This window comes from Lolium rigidum, unplaced genomic scaffold (assembly GCF_022539505.1).
Source record: "Lolium rigidum isolate FL_2022 unplaced genomic scaffold, APGP_CSIRO_Lrig_0.1 contig_9424_1, whole genome shotgun sequence".
In the NCBI taxonomy this organism is placed as follows: Eukaryota; Viridiplantae; Streptophyta; class Magnoliopsida; order Poales; family Poaceae; genus Lolium; species Lolium rigidum.
This window is the reverse complement of record NW_025901530.1, coordinates 847,867-867,539: the sequence shown is the minus strand read 5'-3', so window position 1 is coordinate 867,539 and position 19,673 is coordinate 847,867. Positions and strand designations below refer to the sequence as shown.

General features: G+C 44.8%; 3 protein-coding genes across 3 annotated transcripts; all 3 read right to left on the bottom strand.

Annotated features, from left to right (window-relative positions):
- Positions 1–995: 995 nt before the first annotated feature.
- Positions 996–3,863, bottom strand: LOC124682369 (protein ACCELERATED CELL DEATH 6-like). Its single transcript, XM_047217061.1, has 3 exons — positions 2,933–3,863; positions 1,835–2,433; positions 996–1,712 (listed from the first exon to the last, which is right to left on the bottom strand). Exons 1-3 carry the CDS (start codon positions 3,861–3,863, stop codon positions 996–998), a joined length of 2,247 nt encoding a protein of 748 aa, XP_047073017.1.
- A 1,776-nt stretch (positions 3,864–5,639) lies between these two features.
- LOC124682371 (TSET complex member tstD) lies at positions 5,640–14,156 on the bottom strand. The gene is made up of 5 exons (XM_047217063.1): positions 14,044–14,156; positions 13,760–13,873; positions 6,304–6,383; positions 6,069–6,193; positions 5,640–5,873 (listed from the first exon to the last, which is right to left on the bottom strand). The coding sequence occupies exons 1-5, from the start codon at positions 14,094–14,096 to the stop codon at positions 5,802–5,804; spliced, it is 444 nt and encodes a 147-aa protein (XP_047073019.1). The 5' UTR covers positions 14,097–14,156; the 3' UTR covers positions 5,640–5,801.
- Positions 14,157–17,209: 3,053 nt separating this feature from the next.
- On the bottom strand, positions 17,210–19,673 carry LOC124682370 (pentatricopeptide repeat-containing protein At5g46580, chloroplastic). The gene has a single exon (XM_047217062.1). The coding sequence runs from the start codon at positions 19,624–19,626 to the stop codon at positions 17,491–17,493; it is 2,136 nt and encodes a 711-aa protein (XP_047073018.1). The 5' UTR covers positions 19,627–19,673; the 3' UTR covers positions 17,210–17,490.

The following is a 19,673-nucleotide window of genomic DNA, read 5'->3' as shown; positions in this document are numbered from 1 at the left end:
AAGGGGAAGCTCAACAGTCCTGGTGACCGAGAGATCGCGCACCTCCTCGCGCCCAAGGATATTAGATTTGCTGCCAAGGAGAAGGATAAACAACACCACCTGGCCGAGAGGCAGTTAGCGTTGGAGCGCCGCGAGGACCCCTTGTGCAACATTACCGCGAGGATCTTGCAGTGGTGGCATACAACCGCTAGTTCTTCGAGGGCTCCGGGGCGGGCCAACACGACCCGGAGGAAGGTCCCTCCTGCGTGGGCCAAGAGAATGACTTGTTTAGTGACAGCAAGTCCGACTTTGTGGATACTAACTTCGACTCCGGGGACACCTATTTCTATGGAGGCGTTGACTAGAAGGCGCTCGAGGTGGTACTCGGATTGACTAGGACATTGAGGATTAGCTTTTAAGTTATCAGACTAGACTTTACGTTCTATCTTTGGATGTGTTTTTAGAATGTTCTATCTTTAATATGTAAATTTTTGTTATGTAGTTTATCTATGTTCCATATTTAATTAACATGTGCAATGTAGTTTAAGCTTACTATGATTCTCTGGTCGCATGCATGTGTATTGTGGTTAGTTGATTTCGATGATTATTTATGTTGTTTTTAGGAGACACGGTGACATGCCGAACATGCAAAGGTGGGTGCGCCCTCTTTCTTGTCATCGAGCTCATTATTTAGTGTCCACATTTGTGACGATTTTGAAGATTGTCTGGTAATATTATTTTTCATACTACTTTATATCCATTATTTGAAGTATATTCCCCCTTTCTCACTATTCTTTTGTGTACGAAAATCCTTTTATATTATAAGGCCGGGTGTAGTGCTTAAAACCCTTTTATATTATAAAGCGCTCTTTATCGAAAAGAAATAGTATGAGACATGGGTGTAACTACACGCATGGAGCTGTATATTGTAACAATGATTATATGTCTTCAAATTCAATAAGTCTTACACAGAAAGAAAGTTACAAGCTGCTAGCAGTTATGGAGAAGCACATAATTTAGCGGAGCTGGTGGATCCTTGCCAACCCGGCCCAGCCAAAGGTAACTATGACTGGCCAAAGTGCAATGAAGGCTGTGCGCACGTTGCAGCATACTATCTGTGTGATCGCTAAGAATAGCCCTTTCCTAATACACAATGGTCGTGCAAGAATCGCCCATTTCAAATAATTACCCATGTTTGTCATCAGCAATACTGCAGGAGTAATAAGACAGATCGCAACAGCAGTACCACGAGCAACCGGCGCTAGCATCATAAAGACGCCCAGTGCGAAAGCAACCGACATGCATGTGAGTGAACTGGACATGAAAAACAGGGACACGCTGAAGTTGACTCTGCGGGTGACCAAATTAACCATGGGAGTTCCAGCGAACATGAAACCAGCGGTAGCTAACGAGGAGCAGATGAAAGCTAATGTGGTGGCCATAATAAACGCGTCAAAAATATACCCCCCAGCAAGTGTTGGCGTGCCACCATTTGTGTGGTCATCGGCTATGTAACCCCCTGGAAGGGCAAAAGCTGCACTGAAAGCGATGGCTGCTATTAGGACTGAAGCAACGGTAAGCATCTGTGTTGCATCTTTCAGCCTATCTGATTCTTTGCCCTCGTCCTCAGGCCTTACACGGCGACTGTACTTTTCCTCTGTCATATCCCAGCGAAGGATCCCTTGGTTTGCCCAAACAGACCGCAAGGCGTAGCATATTTTAATATCAGAGTTCTGTAAGAAGAAAGAGGCAGGAACTTATGTGTAGGAAAAATCCGACATGAATGATTCATTTGATTCAATTCAATGGTTGAACTTGAAAATGAGAATGAGAGAGAGAGAGAGAGAGTATTTACCCCACCATAGGCCATTGCGCGCGGAAGCTTACTTCTGGATAGATCAAGGGCAGTCTCCCAGTGGTTATTTGTTAGATTCAAATTCACCTTCCGATTTCCCAATAGAGCACAGAACATCCTAAAGCCCCGGGCGTGGATAGCCAAGTGCAACGCAGTGTTCCCATCATTGTCTTGCATATTCAGAATCCAATCTACAGATGGAGTTAGGCATACAAAGGAGACCAATTTCAGCATCTCTTTCTCCACAGCAACATGAAGGAACGTCCTTCCTTTAGCGTCGCGCAATCCAGCAGTATCCGGACGGTTATGAAGGAAACATTTTACGGCACCTATGGAACCTACAGAGGCAGCCACATGTATGGGGAAAAAACCCTTATTGTCTGCCAGATACACTGCTTCTTGGCTCGCCTCAAGTAGTTTCACGAATATCCGCTGAACCCGTACGAAGCGACACCAAGGGAGCTTGCGGAGGAGTTCAACACGCAAATACCAGGAAGTCCGAAAGCAGATCGATGAAGCAAAGTGAAGCGGCGTACTCCCATCATTGTCCACCTGTGTAATAAGGCTCGTGTTCCAATGCAGTAGGAGCTGTATCATCACTGTGAAGAATATGTATGTGCTTTTCATGTCAGTGATCCAGCAATGTCCGTATTCTATCATTCATGTACTACTACTCGGTTTCCATTGAGAACAGCTACTACAGCTAAAAATGTGACGAAGCAAGTGAATTAAATGGGACATATTCACATATGTAAATTAAAAATCTGGCTTTAGTACTTGGCTAATAAGCTGCTTCTTAGATGGTCAATTAGGATTAATCTGGAGGATGAAATCAACTTTTTTTTTCAGAATCAGCTGACCATATTATTAACCATGCATCCTTATATAACTTTAGAGACAAGTATTTTTTTTTTCTCATATAGTAGCAACTAAGAATAAAGTAGCTTGATAGTTTCACATAAGCAATACTTTGCTCAACTACCACATCCTCCTAAGCAATGCCGCATTCATTTAATCAACTTAATGTAACTCTATGCCATAAATCATGGATTAGCAAAATGGCAAGCATGGATTCTGTAAAGAAGAGGAAGTGGGTACCTATATCTCTGTCTCGAAGAAGAGCAACATGCAAGGCATTTTGTCCATTTGGTCCGGCATATGAGAGATTGCCAGCACTCATATCATACAGAGTGAGTGCAATCGTACTCTTCTCCAGCAAGATAGCTAGGTAAAACGGTGAAATGCCGTCTGCAGGATGATTAGCCAATTCGGGATCAGCACCCATGAGCAGCTTGACTATGCTCTTTTCTTCTGGTTTATTGCTACCACCATTCTTCTTTTTACGATCTGCATCAGGCGATGCTAACTCATGACGTCCCAGAAGTCGACCATCTTCATTTCGGACAGCCTCGTGCAGGGCCGTCTCCATAAGGTTATTCTCCGCTCTCAAGAGATTGAGCTTCTTGTCAGCACCCTCACGTGCAGCTAGATCAAGGAGATGAGATACCATATTGGAGTTCCCAGCTCGGGCACCACAATGCAAGGGTGTGTCACCCTTGTGATTCTTCGCAAACAGGAGGCCGCTGTCCAAGCTGCAGATGATGTCCACACACATCAAAAAATCGTGGCCATCCCCGTTGCTGGCGACCTCATGTAGTGCAGTATTTCCATCAGGAGTGACGCCCTTGAGGCATGCTTGAGCTGCAAAAGAAGCAGACTGGTTGTCGACGCCCTCTTCCATATCACGAGCAGCTGACGCCGCACTTTTCCCCTTGGCGTTACTGCCTCTCGCTGGAGATTCCTGTGTCATTGTTGACCCGAGATAGATATCCATCTCAGCATAGGAGCCCTCGCGCGACAATGCCAGCAGCATGGGCTTGATGCTACTTGCTTGGGATTGGTCCTCCTTGGAAGTAGGCTTGCTCATCGCCGTCACCACAACCACCGCCGTGGCATCCTCCTTGTTCAGCAGACCCTTCAACTTCTTGACATCGCCAAGCTCTGTGGCCACCATCAGCTTGGCGTCCATGGCTATTGCGGCAGCATCTTCTTCATTGATGCTCGCCATCTCCGTTGGCTTAGCTAGCTGGTGGTTTGAAGTTGGATGCAGTGTAGTAGGTTGGTTGTGTTATTTCAAGTTGTGTGTGCAGGACCTCCCTCTTCTGCAAGTCGTGGTAATTAGTTGCGCTCCCACTGTCTCTCTCTCGCACACACCAGGCAAACATGCACATTTCTTTGTCGATCGCTTTGACATGGCCTGGTGCAGGTTTTTCTGGGATGTCCTCGGGATGTGCAAGGCCAATGAACTTTGCACCTAACCTACTGTCCTCCTGGTATTAATCAATCTTCACAATGTCCTCGAGATTTGCCAGGCCACGTGAACACGCTGCTAGCTACTCCCTCTGTTTTGTAGTACTCCGTCCTGCCCAAAATATGTTGCATATAAGGTTTGGTCAAAGTCAAATTTGGTAAAGTTTGATCATCTATATTGATAAAAATATAAATATATACAATAAAATAATAATATTTTTAGAATTGGTATTAAATAAATTTTCATATTATATGCATTCGACATGGTAGATCTTTGTATTATTATCTGTATTCTTGGTCAAAGTTTGCACAGTTTAATTTGCACGGAAAATTATGCACAACATAAAATAGACATTAGCTCGCTTTTTTTCCTAAGAGGATAGAACATTGACGGATGGATTTTATTTGCCATGAACCTTTTTGGTACTACTAGTAGATGGGTGTAGGTGCATCCTCTTGATGGGGAGATCGAAGAGAACCAACCTGTGGTTGGGTGGTTAGGAGGGCAGTGGCACCCCCAGCCCATCAGAGTTCAAACCTCAAGTTTAACACTTTGGTGTCTCATTAAAGGCGGAATATTCTTCAGTGGGAGGCGACGTTTCCGTCGACAGCGAGGCGTCTGTGGTGACTTCGTCAATCTCAAGACCCATCGAATGAAATTTCTTGGACGCAGTCTCTCGGAGGTGCTCATAGGGGTAGGGTGTGCGTGCTTGTGTTCATAGGGGTGAGTGTATGTGCGTATTTGTGAGCGTCTACGTCTGCACTGTGTTTCGCAAAAAAAAAGATGGGGAGATCGAAAGATCTGTAAAATCCCGCCTTTTCAGTAAGTTAATGCATCACTTGTTTAAAGCTCTCACAATATCAGACCTATCCGAGGACCAAGCTCATAACCAAGAGATTCTCAGATGTTAACCTACCAGAGGACAATGAGTTGATATCCATCGAGCCTCTTATAAGGAGCACAGCTTCTCTAAGCTAAACATGGACATCTTGCACACCATTTTATTTCTCTCATAATCATCAAATCCCATGTCCTGGATTATTTGCCCTGCTCTTCTTATTTAATGGATGAGTCAAATATTTTGCCTCCATTTCAAAAAAAATATTGTGCCTGGACTCACTAGGAATTCGAATTCAATAGGTCTAGGCATAGAAGGCAACATGAATCACCAATGGATAATAGAAAGAAACCAAGTGAGGGGTGTGTCAAAGTGAATTTCAAAGAATTTTGTTTGAGGAGTGGAACATTGGAACCTAGGGCTCCATGATGCGCTCAGACAAGCTCGTGTTCACCACAGGGCATGCGGGCAAGTAGCAGCACATCACCAGTGCATTCCAGGCTGAAGCTAATGCACGTGTTGCTGCCATTGGAGGAGCAGTCTAGTCTGGGAGCTCGGCGAGTGATCTCCAACCTTGCTGATTGAAGCTAGTACAGGCCATCAACTTGGGAGATTATGATATGGCCAGCATATGCAGAGATCTGGACTGGTAGGAGTAATGCAAACTGCTGAAGGCCACATGTACAGACCCTCCAGAAAATATAATAATACATGGGTGAACAAAATGGCAAAAGTGTAGGTGGATATCTTGTTCTAATAAAGTGATATAAGATTACAACAATAGACACATTATACATTGAGAATACATTCATTCTGAATCATGGTTCAACGGGTGGCTTTAGCCTGATCAGCCTCCGGACCCTGTCCTTCTCCGTGTTCTCCAGCAGGCCCTGCATGAGCAACAACAGCACACAATTGCTCAGAACATCATAATGCAAGACCAGCCATCAGACATTGCTACTATCACCCAGACAGACGACGATAGGGTAGCCAGCTTATAATCCATTATCGGTACCCAATCAGTAAGCCTACAGTTGTGACAGATTGGAAAGCTACACAGCCAGAAAATTAACTCGAGCTTTTACCTGCCAGACGATCTCATCAAGGCACAGGCAGATTCGCCCGTACTTGTCAAGGAAGAGGCGCTCGGTAGGTGGTTTCCCACAGACATCCTTCACTGCCGACGTAACAGCGAAGATCACCTCGGACACTACAAACAGCAGATAGTGCCAAGCGTAAGGCAAATGTGAAGTGAAATAGTAAAGGCTTGAAATGAGAGGCGCTTAACAAGAACGGCGTAAGAAACTCAACAATACTCACGAGCAAGCTCATCATACTCATCCTTGCCAACGATGTACAAGCAGACATCCCCAATCACGGTGTAAACAATGGAGACAGACCTGGGAGAATGTCAACAAGATATTGTGAGTGAGTTAAAGAGCATACACGTTCAACTGAAGTCAAGAAAACCACAGGACTGGAATTCAATATGTGTATTCTGCAACTCGATTCCTCATGCATATTTTTAACTGTAAGGATGCCTGGAGGTTAGTTTTACGAATTCTTGCAATTTTACTAGGCTCAATATGAGTAGCCAGTGGTGCGATAACACATCAAGGTGAGTGATCTTTCTGGAAACATGTATGGAGTGATGCTCGTAATAATCGCTTGGCAGTACTAGAGTAGAGAGCAAATTAAATAATGAATGATTATTTTAATTATCACATGCTTCAATAAAATTACAAGTAATGTGAAAAGTCACACACATCTGCCATTGGGCAGATTTGACAACACAGATGCACCAACTATTTGTTAACCGAAGAGTGTAGGCTTTCGAAACTACTGGCACAATTAATAGGACCTAAAAGTGGTACACAGAAATCACGTTTTTATGTGTAAATAGGGAAATGCCAACGAGCAGGACAATACTCCAGTAACGTTGAAACATTTATATTTTCTGGAGATAGACATCAAGAAGGACGATAAATAGTCCAATCTAGCTAGACCAGCTTACACAAGAAATGCCTCCCAGCAGGAGCTAAATCTGCCCAAACACTAAACTGTTTCCGCTACTCGTTACTCAGCACCTAAACTACACGAACAATGCAGAAGGAGCCGATGCGCTTGCAACAAAGTCTGTTGGTGAAGGAGACGGCTAGTGCTTTAGCCAAACAATTAGCAGAGATGTCTAAGCAAGGTGGACAATCAGGTCCGGCGGTTCAGCCACCTATAGTGCTCACTGCTAATCAACCTACAGCTGCAACTAGGGAAGGTCTTGGCAGCCGGAGAGCGGAAGAAACGTTGCTCGCTGTTGCTGGGATAACACCTCAGGCTGTTGGTGTTACTGCAAATTTGGAAGGAACATGCGAGGCACAGATGGCTAAGAAGAAGAAAGGGTCAGGCTGTTTCAGATGTGGTCAGCCTGGACACTGTTTGAATGATTGTACTGAGATGATTTGTGACTGTTGTCAGAGTACAGAACATATATCCAGGATGTGTCCTTTGCTTACAGCCCCTAAACCACATATGATTATGTATGGTTTGGCTCATGAAGAGCTAATGTTCTGGGATGTTCCGATGTCGGTTAATGTCAGACCAAGACTAGAGAATACACGCTTGGGCAGGGTGACTATCTCAGGGGGCCAATTATCTATTCAGGAAATTATAGTTCAGCTACAATGGATTGTGCCTGATGATTCTTATGAGTGGGATGTGGTCAGAGTGGAAGACAATGTTTATCGGGTGAATTTTCCTAGCAAGATGGATTTGGTGAGGGTCCAACACTTTGGCAGGTTCAATGTTCCCAACTCTGAAATTTTTATGACTTTTGATTTCTGGAAAAAATCGGTGGAACCAATTTGGAGAGCTCAAGATGTTTGGGTCAGAGTGTATGATCTGCCCACCTCTGTCCTAGATGATTTCCTGGCCCTTTGGGCATTGGGCAATTTATTCGGCAAGACAAGAGACATTGATATGGTTTTCACTAGAGCTAATGATGTTTTACGCATACTTATCACTTGTCTTGATCCATCTCTCATCCCTGCCAATATGGATATAAGAGTGCTTGATGATTTCTATAGATTCAGATTTGAGGTGGAGGGTTTACAAGCTGCTCCACTTGCTGATATAGTGATGAATGATGCAAACAATGGTGAAGGGGACATGGAACATGATGGGCAGAATGGAAATACAGAGCATACTGATGACCAGTTTGGTACTTCTGAAAACACACAGGATGGAATGGCTGATGAAGGTGGCAAGTCTACATCAGTACAAGGACAGACTCTAGCTATATCTCCTATTAAATTTGGAGTGGCTGGTTTTGAAAAAATTGTTAATGGTGAAGTATGGTCCTGTGTTCCCAAATCTGCTAATGTAACTTTCAGCACATGCATTGATGAGACTTTGAAGAACACTTGTGCAAGACTATTTGATACGCCTGTTTCTGTCGAGAATGATGAACAACTACAGGGGGCTAAACTATCAGTGGATGCTGCACCTTATCTGTCGGCTGTTGTCGACAATTCAGATATTGGGATTATTGCAGAGGACTACAGCCGGGCACAGCCCAATATACATGGGTTTACGCCAACCAAGGACCAATCGTTGATCGGAGGGGTCTCTGATGACAATGTGTCATCTCCTTTGCTCACTGGTTCAACTCCTGTTGGTCTACAAAAGGTACAACCTTTTGTTTTTAAACATGCAATACATAATGAAATTGATACTTCTGGTACTAACTTAACTGGTTTACCTAAGGGCCTTGGAGAGTATACGGATGAATGTATGTCATCTCCCTTGATCTCTGTTTCAACCCCTGTAGGAATACAAAAGGTACAGCCAGTTGTTTATACACACACATTACATGATGATTTTGATACCTCTGATTCTAACTTAAGTTGTTTACTTAAGGGTCTGGGAGAGTCTACTGTTGCACGTGTGTCGTCTCCCATGCTATCTGTTTCAACTCCTGTTGGAGTACAAAAGGTACATCCAACTGTTTGTTTGAATACTTTACAGGATGAAATGGAAACTTCTGGTACTAATTTCAGTTTTTTACCTAAGGGTCTGGGGGAGTCCTCAATTTATAAACCTACTATGTCGGAGGTGATAAATTTTGGAGGAATCCAGCCTAGTTCGGCGATGGGGATGCGGTCGAGTGATAGGCTAAGAGCACAACCAAATGCTGACGCTACTCAAATGGAGAGGGCGATGATGATTGCCGAGAAGCGTGATGATTTTCAGACCCAAGGTACACAAACAGCTACCACATTTTCTTTTTCTACATTTTCGGATGAACAAATAATTGATAGAGCAAAGGCTATTGGGGTTTCTATGGGAAACGATTTGAAATCTAGACTGTTGGCAGCAAAGCTAATTAAGAATACTGAAAAAGAACGGTGCTTAACCTTTTTAAATAACTCTAAGCAATCAAATGAAGTCTCTGATAAAGTACCGTTGTGTTTAGCGGTCACCCGAGCCTCTATTTTATGTGATGATTTAGATGAATTTTCAGATGAAAATACTGAGATGCACACAGACCATATAGTCACCCATACTGTAGCTAAACGTGTACGTAGGAAAAAGTCTTATGACAAGACTAAAATTCGGAGAAGTGATAGACTAAGAATAAAAAAGAATAACAAAAAAATTTGATGGAGGGTTTAAGGGGTATGACATGGAATAGTGAGGGGTTTCGAGATCCGGGCAAGCATCTGTTTGTTACTGAGGCAATTAGGGAACACCGTTTGGATTTTATCGCCCTTTTGGAAACAGGGAGATCAAACTTCACTTTGAGCTTTTTATCTAGTTTGGCAGCGGGTCGTGAATTTGCGTGGTTTTGTCTTCCACCTCATGGCCGATCGGGAGGGATTCTTGTGGGAATTAACACTCAAACTCTCTCGGTAAAGAAAGTGGATAATGGAGATTTTTGTGTCAAACTTCATATTAGATCTAAGCTAGATGGTTTCGAGTGGGTTCTGGTTCCAGTTTATGGCGCTGCTCAAGATGCGCATAAAGCCGAATTTTTATCCGAGTTGGTTCGTATGTGTGAAACTGAAACCTTACCGACACTACTAGCAGGCGATTTTAATATTCTGCGAAGAAAAGAGGACAAAAGTAGCAACAATTTTAATCCTCACTGGCCCTTTGTCTTTAATGCAATAATTGAAAGCTTGAACTTAAAAGAAATTGCTCTCTCTGGGAGACAATTCACTTGGGCAAGTAGAAGAGCGATTCCAACATATGAAAAATTAGATAGGGTCTTAGCTAGTGTGGAGTGGGAACAAAAGTTCCCTCTTGTGACTGTGAGGGCGCTCACAAGAGCTGGCTCAGACCATACACCACTTCTAATTGACTCTGGCCAACACGCTCACCGCGGTAACAGACCTAGATTCTCTTTTGAATTGTCATGGTTCGAACAAGATGGATTCCATGAAATGATTGCTGCCGAATGGGCAGCAGTATCCGCTGGAAATTCACCAATTCAAACTTGGCAGAAAAAGATCAGACACATAAGACGTTTTTTGAGAGGCTGGGCAAAAAATCTAAGCGGAAAATATAGAAAGGAAAAGGAACGGCTGCTTGGTATTATTGATGTTTTGGATATCAAAGCAGAATCTAGCTTGTTGTCACCTTCCGAACGAAATCAACTGAAACATGCACATGAGTGTCTTAATAAGCTACGTCGAGATGAAGAGAAAAAATGGGCTCAGCGAGCCAAAGTCAAGCATATTCAGGAAGGAGGTAATAATACAAAATATTTTCACCTCATTGCAAATGGCAAACATAGAAAGAAAAAAATATTCCAATTGGAGCAGGATGAAGGTACTATAGTAGGTGATGATAATCTAAAAATTTATATCACTGAATATTATAAAAAATTGTTTGGGGCACCGGCACATACCTCTTTCTCCATGATGGAGAATCACGTGACCGATATCCCTCAACTAACACCGGAGGAAAACAATATACTTACAACGGCTTTTACTGAAGTTGAGGTGTTCGAGGCTATATCTCAGATGGAACATAATAAGTCTCCTGGACCTGATGGTTTTCCGGCGGAGTTTTACCAAAAATGTTGGAGTATAATTAAGGATGACCTGATGGCCTTATTTACACAATTACATATGGGCCAATTACCTCTGTATAAACTTAATTTCGGTGTCATCACGTTATTACCTAAAAAAGAAAATGCGATCCAGATACAACAATATCGGCCTATTTGCCTCCTTAATGTGAGTTTCAAAATTTTTACTAAGGTAGCTACTATTCGAATCTCTCGGATAATTCACAAGGTTGTTAGGCCAACACGGACGGCTTTCATGCCGGGACGCCATATCCTTGAGGGAGTAGTTGTCCTACATGAAGCTGTTCATGAAATTAATCGGAAAAAGTTAGACGGAGTTCTTTTCAAAATTGACTTTGAGAAGGCTTACGACAAAGTTAAATGGCCATTCCTCCAACAAGTTCTAAGGATGAAAGGCTTTGATCCCAAATGGTGTGATTTGATCAAAAACTTTGTCCAAGGAGGTAGTGTCGGAATTAAGGTTAATGACGATGTTGGACACAATTTCCAAACTAGGAAAGGATTGAGACAAGGTGACCCTTTTTCTCCAATTCTTTTCAATATTGTCGCAGATGTTCTTGCCATCTTAATTTCTCGTGCGAAAGAAGAGGGTCATGTAGGGAGTCTTATTCCTCATTTGGTTGATGGGGGAGTATCGATACTCCAATATGCGGATGACACAATATTATTCTTGGAACATGATGTTGAAAAGGCCGTAAATATGAAATTAATCCTTTCGATGTTTGAGCAATTGTACTGGATTGAAAATTAACTTCCATAAAAGTGAGATATTCTGTTTTGGGAAGGCTAAAGAAAAGGAACAGGATTATAGACAAATCTTTGGGTGTGAGGCTGGGTCCTTACCGATAAGATATCTCGGTATTCCTGTGCATTATCGGAAACTTAGAAATTCCGAATGGAATCCTATTGAGAGCCGTTTTGGGGCAAAATTAGGGACTTGGCGAAGTAAACTACTATCCTACGGTGATCGGTTAATCTTAATCAATTCAGTTTTGACGAGTTTGCCAATGTTCATGTTGTCATTCCTTGAGATTCCTGTAGGGGTCGAAAACGTTTGGATTTCTACCGCTCAAGTTTTTTTGGCAAACGGATGAAACGAAGAAGAAATATAGGCTTACAAAATGGAGTATGGTTTGTAGACCTAAAGACCAAGGAGGGTTAGGTATTGAAGTTCTTGAACTTAAAAACAAATGTTTGCTAAGCAAATGGTTATTTAAAATTCTCACTGAGGAGGGAATGTGGCAGCAACTTCTTTCTAATAAATATTTGAAAAACCAAACGTTAGCACATGTTGAGGGGAAACCTACTGATTCTCCATTTTGGAAAGGTCTTATGCGTGTGAAAGATGATTTTTTTAGTAGGGGCTTTTTTAAAGTGGGGAACGGATCTGATACACGGTTTTGGGAGGACATTTGGCTAGGAGACACTTCTTTAGCACAGCAATATCCGGCGTTGTATAATATAGTACAGCGAAAGAATGTTTTAGTTGCTACTGTGTTGGCACAAAATCCGCTTAATATTGCTTTTAGGAGGGCTTTTAATGAAAACAAATGGAATCAATGGATTAATCTTTGTCAACGGCTAATGATGGTACAGGTTGACAAACACTCCGGATAAATTTGTTTGGAAACTTACTGATTCCGGAACATTTTCAGTCAAATCAATGTATCTTGACTTAATGAGTGGTCACACTCCTTTTTTACGCAAATATCTGTGGAAATTAAAAATACCTCTCAAGATCAAAATTTTTATGTGGTTTCTTAACAATAAAGTACTGCTCACAAAAGACAATTTGGTGAAACGGAATTGGCATGGATGCACTAAATGTTGTTTTTGTAATGAGCCGGAAACCATAAATCACTTATTCTTATCATGTCCATTTGCCAAAATTGTTTGGCGAATGATTTATTTTACTTTTGGTATACACCCACCTGCAAATATTACTAATATGTTTGGTAATTGGCTTAATGGGGTTCATAAATTGGATAAGAATAGAATACGGATTGGCATATCTGCTGTATGCTGGTCTATTTGGACAAACCGGAATGACATAATTTTTAACAGACAAAAGGGAACTAATTTTTTGCGAGGTTATACGGCGTGCGGCGTACTGGATCCAACAATGGGCTTTCCTTCTTCCGGAGGATCAGCGTGAGACTATGGATATTGGGTGCAACCGTCTGCTGACGGTTACTCAGGACTTCTTTTTCCAGGCTACTGGGTGGCGACACACTAGTAGGATACAAAATGGATAATTCTGTGTTTTTATTCATTTTTCGATGGTTGATACTTGTCTCAACCATCTCTGATCCGTGATGTAAACTTCTGAATTTTTTTTGAACCATTCAAATAAATGAAAAGCCGTGTGCATCACATTGATGCAGAGGCTGGGCAATGCCCCATTTCGAAAAAAAAACAGAACACAATTTCAACTGGATCCTCATCAGTGTGTAACGAATCACTACTGAATCACAATGTTAGCTCTATTCCGTTTCGACTACTCAGCAGTCAGCACCTAAAACGGCAAAGAGAAATGCGGTTGGAGCACACGTGCTTGCAACAGAACACAATGTCTATTAGATTCTTATTATCAGTGCGTAAACGTTCCTGAAGGAGCACTCTGTAATCGTTACTGTAAGAGCAGAAAGAAAGATCGGCCTCATCAGAGGGGGAAAACTGCGTGCTTACTTGTGTGAGGCGACGAGGAGCTCCTCGTTCTTGGCCCCCTTGAGGTTCTCGGCGCCGAGCTTGACGAGGAAGGAGCGCCAGTGCAGCCTCTCCTCCGCGGGGACCCCGTGGAACCTGCGATTCCCCCCAACACCACCCGCCAGTCAGCTCAATCCGCGTAGAACAGGAAACTCAAAAATCAAGATTCTTCCGGTCTGAACAACCGGCAGATCTCAAGAGCTGCGCGAGACGAGATCTCGGTGCCGTTGCAGGTGGGAGAGGGGGGGCACTGGGTGGGATGTCACCTCTCGATGAGGATGTTGCCCTCGGAGTTGGCGAAGAGCACGGCGAGTATCATCTTCCGATGCCGGCGATCTCCTCAGCGATTCCCTACTTTTCCCCCCTTTGCTGTCTGTGAGCTTGGAATCAATGGAAGAAGAGGAGGCCTCGACTGGACTGGAAGTTTGTATTGGGCCGAGTGGGCTCAGCCCATTTAACAGATGGGCTTTTCCTTTCGGAAGTTGGCCCATACAGCAGAAGGAGGGATTTGCCACACAGACAGAAGAGTAGTAGGGAGCCCCTATAGAACGCTTTAAGCGATGACTGTGCTCGCCTCCGCTTCAAGAATCACGTGTCCTGACCTAAGATGGGCTCGGCCCATTACACGTCCACATACCCAAAGTTGTTGTCACAAACTCTGTTACACACTCTGTCACGCACACGCACGTAAAGTATCTCGTTCTTTCCTTCTTTCCTTCAGATATTACAAATGTTGAAACTTCAAAATTATTCAAATTCGAAAAAAATTAATATGAAAATTGTTGGAACTTGGAAAATATGCGGATAAAAATTGTTCAAATTCAAAAAAAATCAAATTAAAAAATTGATCAAATTCAAAAAATGTTTAATTTAAAATTGTTCAAATTCAAAAAAGTTCAAACCTGAAAATTGTTCAAACATAAAATTTGTTCAGATTAAAATAATATTCATAGTTAAAAATGTTCAAATTTGAAAAAAGTTCAGATCCGAACTAGTACTGTAGTACAGACTTGAAAAAAGTTCAAAAATCGAAAAAGTTGATTTTGAATTTAGACTAGTACTGTAGTACAGATTTGAACATATTTTAAATCTGAATATATTTTGTTCAAATCTGTTCAAATTTAAAATATGTTCAAATCTGCAAAAAAAACGAATTTTAAAAAGTTCAAATGTGGAAACGTTCAAAATTTCAAATTTAGGAAATTGGATAAATAATGTTCATATTTAAAAATGTTCGAATCTGAAAAATGTTCGAATCTGAAAAATGTTTAAATTTAAAAAATGTTCAAATCTGAAAAAGTTCAAAAGTTCAAAATTCAAAAAAGTTCATGTTTAAAAAAATTGGATAAAAAAATGTTCAGATCTCAAATATGTTCGAATCTAAAAATGTTTGAATTTAAAAAGTTCAATTGTGAAAAATTTCAAAATTTGAAATTTTCATGTTTTAATTTTTTTAACAAAAAGCTGACCGAATATCAGAAGGAAAACCGAAAAAATCAGAGAAAAAAACGAAAGAAAATCCAGCAGAAGAAAAAAACAAACCCAGAAAAGGAAGATCACTAGCTGCCCCGTTAATGGGCCTGGCCCAACCTATTCCGCCCTGTGCGGAGCGCCAGATAGCGCCCGCATTGGGCGGAGAATAGGGTTTGCGAGAGTAGTACCCATCAGCTGAAACATATCACATCATGCTAAACAAGAATCTTCTACTGTAAATAAGACATGATGTTTCCCCATTCCCCAATCTTTTTTTCTCAGTTTTCCGTGCAAAGGATCACACCCTCTGTTCCGCGCAAAAGGGGGGTTTGCTACACAGACAGATAGTCCAGAAGGTGCATCACCTTCAGCAGTTGATCAGTGCTCCTCTTACATGACCAGCAAGGAATCGTCATCGTAATCACCATGGTGTTTAGGTTGAAGTATTTAGGGCCTGTTTGGTTCCTAGCCACACTTTGCCAAGCTAAAGTTTGGTAATTTGGCATGTGTTTGGTTCTTGCCACACTTTAGAGCTGCCACACTTCACTAATCATATGGCCCACTTGTCATAGAGTGAATTTTTTGCCAACTTTTGCCACACTTTGTGGGTTCCAAAATCCTAGCCACACTTTTATGGCTGCCACACTTGCCAAAGTTAGGCTTGGCAAACTGTGGCTGGGAACCAAACAGGCCCTTAAGCAGTTGCAGAATCAGAGTTCACAGCTCCAAGCCAAACTCCCCATTGCTTTTACTCTGTCTGAAAGAGGGCAATATACCAGCTCAGTATTAACAAGTACTGAAGGAGCACGCAAAAACAATCAGAGACCTCTACTTTCGGTCACTAGTTTTGCAGAACCTAAATTTTTCCCATCATAATTAACAAAACGGCTACTGTTTGTTATGACTCATAGTATTAGTTACTGGCAAAAACAGATAGAGATTTGGTGCACATGGGCACCAGTGATCTCGTTTTTAAAATAAACTAAAAATCATATTTTTGAGTTTCAAAAAATTCTGAAAAAAGTATCTGCATATAGCCAATAATGTCTCCCACAAACGTGTAAAATATCAATTTCAAATACTTTATATTTTAAGCTACACAAAAAAGACAAAAGTGCAGATCTGAGTAGTCATTTTCAAATCTACAAAAACATGTCAGATTTTGTTATTTTTGTCTGGCTCAAAGTAAAAAGAATTTTGGGTTGAGGTTTTCCATGATTGTGAGATGTATCACTAACAATCTACAGAATTATTTTTCAGATTTTTTGATAACTAAATTTTTATTTTATTTTTTTTAATGGCGAGAGCACTGGAGCTCGGGAGCCAAAAGCACTTTTCGCATAAGCTGTGCTAATATTCCACAACCTTTTTTTGTGGAGATGTTGCAGAAAAATCTTGACTAGCCCACACTCACCTTCAACAATTCATCAGTGATCAGTGCAGGTGCTGCAGTGCTAATATTCCACGAAGAAGGCAAGATACCAGCTCAGTGTTAAACAAATACTGAAGCAGACAAGAGCAACCTCACAGAGACCTCTATTTTCAGTCACTAGTTTTACAGAACCTACAATTTTTCCATAACAATTGACATATGCCTATAGTGTGTTATGACTTATGACAGACATTATTAGTTGCCATAACACAAATTGTCCAATAAGTAACTATTACTTTTACAAGCCCACACTGACTTAACAAGATATGCTATATGGGACCAGCTCACTATTACTGAAGAAGGCAAACACAATCTGACGGAGACCCTTTATCTTCAGTTTCCTACAGAAACTTCAATTTTCCCATGACAATTGACAAGAGGCATACCGTTTGCCACGGCTTAGGACATAAATTAGTGGCCAAATCTATACAAACTGTCCAAGAAGTAAAACCTTCTTTTCTTTCCAGAAACTTGACTAGCCCACATGATGAACCAACATGACATACAGTGCCAGCACCCAGGTGGAGTTGGTATTTGAGAAGTGGCATTTCAAAATTTTGGTACAAAAGCATCACTATTAGCATGATGAATTAGTCATCATTTCCGCCTAACTCTGCCAGCTATGGAAGGAAGAATTACATAACCTTATGAAGAGACCACCATACTTCTCTTCCTAAAAACTAGTACAATGTTGTCCACGGAGTGTGCACTAGATGGCGAGCTACTTTACCCCATCAAGTTCACTCATTTTTCCCACCTTGCAACTGGGAGCATCCTCCAGCAAAACCCATTGCAGAATGTGCAGCCATCATCCTGCAACAACCGCCGGCGAAGAACCTCTAGTCTGCAACCACGGGACCAGTTCGTCCCTCGAGCTGACGAAGCTGCCGACCTGCGACTCATTGGGGCGGAACGGCACCGCAATCTCCTCAAGATGAGCCGCAAACGCGCTCGCAAGCCCCTGCGCGAACTTGTGGGTGCTGGACCCGGTGAACACGTTGAAGGACTGCGGCAGGGGCTTGCTCTCAGCGGCACGCTCCGAGAGGGTGCTCATCCAGTCGTCGAACGCCGTCTTGGCGGCACCGATGGAGAGCGAGTGCAGGTCCAGCAGCCACTCGTCGGCATCGTCCTTCCTGATGTGGAGCTTGGAGTAGAGGCCGTAGCGCTGGGCGAGGCGGAAGAGCTGTGCTGATCGCTGCGGAGGGAACCCATGGTTCTGGCATATGTCGATGAGGCAGTTGCAGTAGGGGCGGCGCACCACGGAGTCCGCCGCGTTCAGCACGGCCTTTAGAGTGGTGTCGATCTCATCGGCGCCGGTTTGCGCGTCGCCTAGCATCCTGATGAGGCTGACTAGGTTCGGGTTGAACTTGTCCAGGCAGGCGAGCACGAGGTCAGTTTCGTCGCCGCCTTTGGTGCTGAGGGCGACGAGGGAGAGCAGGCAGCCGCAGAGGCGGTCGTCGGGCTTGAGGCCGCGCTCCAGCCCCGCCTCGAGTAGTTCGACAGCATCGCGTATCCTGTTGGCCTTGCCGAGGCACTGGATGACGATGGTGTAGCTCATGACGTTGGCCTCGATGCCGGCCTGAAGCATTTCCGCAAACAGCTGCAGCGCGCGGTCGGCGTCCCTGACGCTCCCGTAGATGTTGATCATGGCCGTGTAGCTCCACTTGTCGGGCCGCGGCACGTGGTCGAGCCCGGGGTCCTTCATCTCGGCGAAGAGCTGCTGGGCCTCGGCGACGAGGCCGACGTCGGCGCACATGCCGAGCAGCGTGTTGCAGAGGATGCTGTCGGCGGGGGTCTTGGCGGCGCGCATGCGGTCCCAGAGCTGGAGCGCGTCGCGGCCCCAGCGCGCGCGGCCGTAGATCTTGGCGACGGCCGTGAGCGTGCGCGCGTTGGGCTCGACGCCCTCGGCGGCCATCTCCTCGAACAGGCTGCGCGCGAGGCCGGGCTTGCCGGTCTTGCCGAGCGCCTCGAGCAGCGCGTTGTAGACGAAGATGTTGGGGCGGACCCCGGCGTCCCGCATCTCCCGGAAGACGAGCTGGATGCCGTCGTAGTCGCCCGCCTCGCCGAACATCTTGGCGAGCACCGCGAAGGCCACGTGGTCGGGCTTCCAGCCGCTGCCGCGCGCGCGGTCGAAGAGGGCCAGCACCTCCTGCTTCATCCCCAGCTGCGCGTAGACGTCGAGGACGGCGGAGTAGGTGACCTCGTCGGGGAGGACGGCGGGGGAGGAGGAGTACATGCGCTCGAACCACTCGATGGCTTTGGCGAACTGGCGGCAGCGGCGCGCGGCGGTGATGAGGGTGGAGTAGGTGATGTTGTCGAGGGGCACGTTGGAGGCGAGCATGTCGAGGGCGAGCTGCTCCGCCTCGGGCCAGCGGCGCGCGGCGCGGAGGGATTTCAGGGCGACGTTGTAGAGGATGGTTTCTTGGGCGGCGGGGAAGGAGGAGGTGGGGAGGGCGCGGAGGTAGGCGAGGAGGGAGAGCGTCTTGCGCCAGGTGGGGTGGAGGTAGTTGAGGAGGAGCAGCGCGTCGGAGGGGGTCGGCGGGGAGGATGGGAGCGGGAAGAAGGCGTGCAGGGTGGGCGCGAGGTCGGCGTCGTCGGGGAGGGCGCGGAGGTCGCGGAGGAGCGGCTGGAGCGGCGCGGAGGAGGGGTGGGATGCGGCGGGGCGGCGGCGGTGGCGGTGGAGGGAGAGCACGGTGGGGCGCGGCTTGGAGGGGTTGACCCAGGTGGGCTCCGGGCGAGGGTTGTCGGCGGAGGGCGTGGGCTTGTCGGTGAGGAGCGTGCGGGCGAGCGGCTGGAGCTGGTCGGCGAGGGAGGGCGTGGGGGATGGGGAGGAGGCGGCGCAGAGGGTGGTGGGTCTGGAGGAAGGCTTGGGCTTGAGGTGGTTGCGGGGAGCGGCGTGGAAGAGGAAGGCGGAGGCGGCGGTGGGCGCCGGGAGCGGCGCCATGGCCGGCGGGCGAGGTGCAGGGAGGGATAGGAGGAAGTGGAGTGGAG